The 6,450-nt window shown below is 53.0% G+C and overlaps 2 protein-coding genes and 1 pseudogene across 2 annotated transcripts; 1 reads left to right on the forward strand and 2 right to left on the reverse strand.

Annotated features, from left to right (window-relative positions):
* Window positions 1-1,659: 1,659 nt before the first annotated feature.
* Window positions 1,660-2,298, reverse strand: LOC119335187 (probable non-specific lipid-transfer protein 2). Its single transcript, XM_037607349.1, has one exon. It carries the CDS (start codon window positions 2,216-2,218, stop codon window positions 1,928-1,930), a length of 291 nt encoding a protein of 96 aa, XP_037463246.1. The 5' UTR covers window positions 2,219-2,298; the 3' UTR covers window positions 1,660-1,927.
* A 786-nt stretch (window positions 2,299-3,084) lies between these two features.
* LOC119336517 lies at window positions 3,085-4,109 on the forward strand. Its single transcript, XM_037608559.1, has 2 exons — window positions 3,085-3,516; window positions 3,780-4,109. The coding sequence occupies exons 1-2, from the start codon at window positions 3,100-3,102 to the stop codon at window positions 3,849-3,851; spliced, it is 489 nt and encodes a 162-aa protein (XP_037464456.1). The 5' UTR covers window positions 3,085-3,099; the 3' UTR covers window positions 3,852-4,109.
* On the reverse strand, window positions 4,074-4,264 carry LOC119342260 (annotated as a pseudogene).
* Between the last annotated feature and the right edge of the window lie 2,186 nt (window positions 4,265-6,450).

The raw sequence follows: 6,450 nt of genomic DNA on the forward strand, positions 1-6,450 counted from the left end.
GTGTTTTTGAAAAAATTTCACCATATATTACAAAAATTGTGGCACTTTGATCACTAGTGTTCGAGCACTAGCGAATTTACGGCACTTTGATCTTTCATACACTCGTATCCAGTCAATCCAAATGGAGATTCAACTATTGCAGAGTTTGAGGTATCTATATTTTACTATGGAATTAATGCTGCGGAAAACTTTATTCATAGGCGGTAGTATAAAACATGAGAAAATACACAACCAGCTCACAACGCACGCACGTATATATGTGCCTGCGCAGCTTGGAGAAAACCACGTTTATTTAGGCGGAGTGAAGTCTGTTTTAAACCTTGAGATTGTAGAGCACGACATAAATGAACCTCCACGTCTAAATCCTTAAAATCGGTACCCTATACTCTTCGATCCCGGTCATTCTAAACCCTATACTGATCCTATACTTGTTTGGAAGGACAATCCTAACCAGGATCGGTTGTTTCTCTCACTGACCACGCGGGCCTATATGTCATATTTTTTATCTTCTTCAATCTTCCCTTTTCTCTCCTAGCGTCCATCTTCCTGGAATAGCAAGTACAGCGACCACGGCCGCAAGGCCAGCGCGTGGAGCTGCGCATGTAGGACGCCGGGACCGAGCTCGACGGCACCTTAGATATTTTTCATGTGGCGCACCCGTCGATTTTTCCGGATATCCTGGGACATCAACTCGGCTCGAGCTAGCGCGAGGAAGACAACAGAGCCAACACCTCCGAGCTTGTGGTCGCTGATGCATCCCTCCTTTCTCTGCGTCGGTTCAGCGCGGCCTCACCTCCGCCTCGTCCATGATGCGCGCATCAGGACCGTCCATGAGTACGCCTGGTGCGTTGGTCTCGCCGTCGACTTGAACGAGCTGGACTTGCGTCGTCGCGGCGGCCGGTGCATAGCCGCATACTACGTCTCGGGTGCATGCGTTACTTGTTTGTTTCCAGCAAGGAATCGATCAAGACACGGGCGGCTTACGTTGTGTACGTGCACATCTTGCTTGGACATACATAATCGAGCTAGATGTGCATGTTGTGTACGAGCTCCAGATGCCGTAGATGTCCCATTCTTCACCAGCTCGTATTCCTCCTCTACAAGCTCATCCCTAGTGCTCCTCCTGCCTCCCGAGCTCACCATTGATCTCCTCGCTGGCACGGGCCTCGCACGCGGCTCCTGGTAAAGCAGGACGGCCGGATCCAGGAGGCCTAGGGACCGCATGAACCTCCGGCGACGATCCTCGACGCTGCAGGTGTCCGTGGCCCACACATCGAGTAGGGGCCCACAACAGAGTCAGCAACTGTGGTCGCCGCGGCTGCCGGAGCTTGCCGGCGAGGCCACGGACGCCGGCGACATGACCTCCAAGGACCTCCGTCGAGTCGAAGAACTCGTCTGCCTATGCCTAGCTACCCGCAACCTGTACACAGCCTTATCGATTCTCACTAACGCGCGTATACAAATCGCTTCTCCTGGAACAGACGGGCACGAGTTGATGGCTAGCGTTGGTCGCTGAGAGAGAGAGATGATGAATATGACATGTAGACCCGGGTGGCAGTGACTGTGGACAGTGATCTCGGCCAGGTTTGTTATTTTCCAGGTGTGCCAAACGGATTTAAGGTTTAAATTGATCGGGATCGAGGAGCACAGGATACCAACTTCAAGGATTTAGACTTGAGGGTTTATTTGCATCACACTCTACAACCTCAAGGTTCAAAACAGACTTCACTCATTTAGGCGTCCACAACTCAACCGTACACGCACGCACACACGGGCACGTACGTGCCAGCTCGATGATGTCGTCGACCGTATAATTAACCACACGTTACATTACGTAGACCACCGTCCACCGGTGCCCGGCATCGTGCGCAATGCCGGCCACATAGGGCGGAGTCGATGTATATGGCGCGCGCGGCTACAGCGGCGATCAGCACTTGGGCCTGGGGAGGCCGCAGGCGGCGACGACGCTCTGCGCCCTGGGGCTGTTGACGTAGCCGCGGTACGACGGGTCGCGCGCGTACTGGCACAGGCACGCCCGCTGGGCGCGCAGCCGCGCGCAGCACTCCGGCGTCACCGCCCCGCCCAGCATGATGGCGCCCACGCACGGGCTCAGCGCGCTCGCGTCGCAACCCGCCGCCGCTGCCGCCGCCGTGTTCGCGGCGAGTAGGCTGCACAGGACGAGCGACAGCACGCACACCGCGGCCTTGTTGCTGCCCATGCTGACTTGCTTGCTTGGCCGGTGTTGGTGATCGAAGTGTTTGGAGCAGAGATTGGAGAGCGAGATGGTGAGATGGCTGGTGGCTGGCTGGTACGTTTGTGTGCGGGTTTGATCCTCATTTATAGCAGGGGCGGCACTAGGAGTATTCTTGGGTCTTCATGTGAATACCCATGATTTTTACAAAACAATATTGATTTTGGCAAAAGAGTGACAATTTTCAGAAAACGACAATAATTTTGGCAAAATGAATATACATGAATATCCGGTTACAAATTCCTGGAGCTGCCACTGATTTATAGGCTGTACCATGCATGCATCTCATCTAGGGAATGCATGGGAAGAAGGACGATCTGGATGGACGTGGATATGGGCGAAGCATGGGCATCGATGCTGCGATGTTCGGTTCATGGTATTGCGACTAGCCGCGAATGGCCATGCATGTGCACCGGGACACGGTGCAAAAATATTACTTATGCTGGGATCTTTGGCTATATGCATGACGGTGTGATTTTTAAACTCAAAGCATGAAAGTCAGCAATAGGAAAAGAAATAAGTGAACTCAAAAACGAAATAATGCCTGTGCTATGGGTACAAAACAGTAATGTAACACAAAAATCAACAAATTTTGAATTCAAACTTGGCAGGGGCCGCGCGGACGCGTACCCCTCTATCATAAAGGGAAATGGTTACAGCCGGACGGACCGGCTATGTTTTGGGCCAGTCGCTCGCTGACGACGTGCGTCCATGTGGACCCGCGTCCCATTCTGCCATGTATCTTCTCTCTGCTTCCATTCTTATCTTTGTTCGTTCTTATCTCTTCCTTTCATCGTTTTTTCTCTTTTCTCCCTCCCATCGTCCTCCATCTCTCTTCTCAAGCGACCATGGGCACACCTCTCCTGGATCCGCCGGCTTGCTTCTCCGGCGAGCTCCCTGGCCACTATAATCTCTTATCCAACACGAGCCCCTCCATTCTCCTCCCCCCTCCCACCTCATCAGCCCTCTCTTTCTCGCTGAAGGCTGCAAGGGGCGCATGCGTAGATGCTGCGCCCAGCCACCATCCCTGCAAACGTCGAGCTCAGGCGACACTGGTGATGCAACCAGCTCCGCGGGCTGCTACAACCGGCATCACGCGGTGCTACAGCCAGCACCACTGGGAGCTGGAACAGGCTGCTCCAGAGCTGCGGCGGCACGCCGCCGTTTGCTGGAATCAGCACCACGGGAAGCTGCAACCAACTTTGCAGATAGCTGCAACCAGTAGTCTGCGGTGCTATGACCAACAGAGGGTGGCGGGGATAGAGGTATTTTTTGCTGGAACCATGTGTTGATTTTGCTACAACCTGCAATTTTTTTGCTGGAACCGTCGATTGGAACAACGCGATGGGGGAGCTGCATCATTTTTTTTGTTAATTTTTGCTGGATCCAAGGAATTTTTTTGCTTCAGGCGATTTAGTGGGTTTTCTAGTTGCTCGAACCACTGTATTTTTTTTGCTGGAACCAGTTTTTGGTTTTGCTACAACTGACCACCAGAGTTCTTTTTAACTGAGATGTATATGTTGTGCGGCGCGAATTGCTGAAACCCACGTTTGACAGAGTTGCATCCGGTAAGGGTGATGCTAGAACCACGACGAGATGAGGAGAGCGTACGGCGACGGCGAATTCGAGCAGTGGAGAGAGGCGGCGAGCCAGCGGGCAGGTTCTGTCGTTCGTCCATGGCGCTTGCGCCCCTGTTCATGCTCGCATGATTTGCAAGGGAAAACAAAAAAAGAGATGGCATGATAGGGATGAAAGAGCCTGAATCTGATGGTTAAAAAGTGTTTTATAATCTAATCATACAAGGTATTTATCAACCCAAATTTGAGCCGGTGCGCCGACGCATAGCGCTTGCCTGTCATAAATTATGACGTCTACTATCCCATCATTGGGAGATGGTAGATTATCCCATCATTGGGAGATGGTAGATCAACGCACCCACCATGTGCGATGTGAGCTATTGATCTAGGCCATGAGCCTTATTGATCACCCATTGACCACGTCCCAGGTATGTAAGTTTCAAAGTTGCCATACCCTTCATTTATATACACGTCTTCCCCAAGCTCATCTTCTTAATCTTTCAGTATGGGACTAAACTAAAAGTAATTACCCTGGTTCTTAGTCTCAATCGATCAAACATTGGGCCTAATATTTTCTGACACATCGGTCTCAAAAAAGCCAAAGGGCCCAATGGCCCAGTTGCATCTAGCCCACTATCACAAAGCCTACAACTTGCTGCCCTTCAAAACGACCCCGTCCACGATCAACCATGCGATGCGAACACTAGCGGTTGGTGCAAACATCGTCGGCTTCTTGCCCTCACCCGAAAAGCTAATACAGTGCCGCCCGGGACTAACAAATATATCAGTGTCAAAAATGTTTTTATATTATGAAACGAGGTAACAAATATACTGCGACTGGGCTCGCATAGTCACGCATGGCATGATGCGTGTGCAGCGGCGTGCGTGGCGTGCACCCTAGCTCCTGCATGGGGTCAAATATTTTTTTACTTACACATTGACAGTTTTGCTTACGTTCGCTGGTCTACGCGTCTGTTAGGAGTTCTTTTTTCAGAATACGGATTGAGCAGGAGTTAGACTCCGAGCTGTATCCGTATAGCCCGAGTGCGTGCCCTCGAAGGACCAAACAAAATCGCCCCGGAAGCGCATCTTTTCCTTCTACGATTTGTTCCGACGTGCGTGCGGGCGCTTTAGAAGCGGCCATGGCGGAAACGTGTTGTCCCGAGCTCCCGGACCATGTTATCGAGGACATCTTCGCGCGGCTGCCGGCCAAGACGGTGCTCCGGTGCCGCTGCCTCTCTCGCGTCTGGGCCGTCACGCTCTCCACGGACGACTTCGCCGACCGCCACCTCCGTCTCGCGAACCGCCACGGCGGCCCCAGGATTCTCGTCCTTCAGGACTCACGGTCTCGTGGCGCACGCCCGAAGATGCACGCGTGGTCGCCGGACCACCCTGGCGGCACCACGCTCATGGAGGTCCCCCGTGTCCTCGCGCGCGACCGCTGCCCGCCTCTTGCCACAGCGCTCGGGTCTAACCGACGCAGCACCAGCGCACGCAACAAAGTCCCATACGTCGTCACCGAGCAGTGCCGCGGCCTTGTTATCCTCGAAGCCAGAGCCGTGGAGATGTATTACGTGCTCAACCCATCCACCGGCCAGATGGCACCCCTCCCGGAGGGCCGAGCGACGGGTTGCCGCCGTGTCACCGATACTTATCACCCCGATGCCCACTACGCCAGCTTAGGGATCGGCTACGACATACTCACAAGAAAGCACAAAGTTGTACGAATCTACTACCGTGGTTCCGACGCCGAGAAGCTTCCTGCGTCCGCTGCTGGATGTGAGGTCGGTCAACTCCACGGGCCTCTGGAGGCCGCCGGCGCATGGCGGAGCCCAGAAAAAACCGGCGGGTTGGGTATACGAAAATTCGTCGACCATGTTTGCTCAGGGACACGTGCATTGGTTGGCCAAACGCAAGCTTGACTCGCCGCTTAAAGAAAGGTTCATCGTCTCCTTCTCTCTCGCCAGCGAGACCTTTGGGACAGTGCCGCTACCGCTCGACATGATGAGAAATAATCTACATAAGCACTATTTGGTGGAGCTCGGCGGGCACCTAGGCCTCTTTAGTATGGAACTGAAGCAGCATGCTCTGGTTCCAGATCGGTACATGTACGTCTGGCTACTGCACGGACATGAAACATGCACGTGGGATCTACACTGCCGAATTGACCTAAAAACGTCGCCACAGGACGTCTCTTGGTTCTTGCACAGCGGGGATGGAATCAGGCCACTTGCCTTCGTCGGCAATGATCGTCGCATCCTCCTCATACAACCACAGTTTTCCTCCTATTATAAAGCCAGCTCCTTCCAGATGTGCGTGTACGCCCCTGTGACCGGCGGTATAGACATCCTATTAGACGGCAGCGGTTTTTTCTCTAGTAAACTCATGGCCTTCAGGAAGGCCATACTATACGAGGAAAGCCTTGCCTACCCTGGACGGCCACACGAGGACATCGTCTTCGCCATGTCGTTAGTGCTACGAGCGTTGTCTCCATGCACCCTTGCAAGGCTTAAGTGCGTTTGCCGGAGCTGGCGCGTTATGATCGAGAGCGACGCCTTTCATGAAACACGGCGTAACATGCCCTCATTTTATTTTATTTTCTAAGTGTGTGAATTAAGAAAC

This window comes from Triticum dicoccoides, chromosome 7B (assembly GCF_002162155.2).
Source record: "Triticum dicoccoides isolate Atlit2015 ecotype Zavitan chromosome 7B, WEW_v2.0, whole genome shotgun sequence".
In the NCBI taxonomy this organism is placed as follows: domain Eukaryota; kingdom Viridiplantae; phylum Streptophyta; class Magnoliopsida; order Poales; family Poaceae; genus Triticum; species Triticum dicoccoides.

Coding starts and splice junctions, on each gene's coding strand:
- LOC119336517 (XM_037608559.1), top strand. CDS start 3,100: ATGGGCACACCTCTCCTGGATCCGCCGGCTTGCTTCTCCGGCGAGCTC. Junction 3,517..3,779: donor AGAGGGTGGCGGGGATAGAG/GTATTTTTTGCT, acceptor TATGTTGTGCGG/CGCGAATTGCTGAAACCCAC.
- LOC119335187 (XM_037607349.1), bottom strand. CDS start 2,218: ATGGGCAGCAACAAGGCCGCGGTGTGCGTGCTGTCGCTCGTCCTGTGC.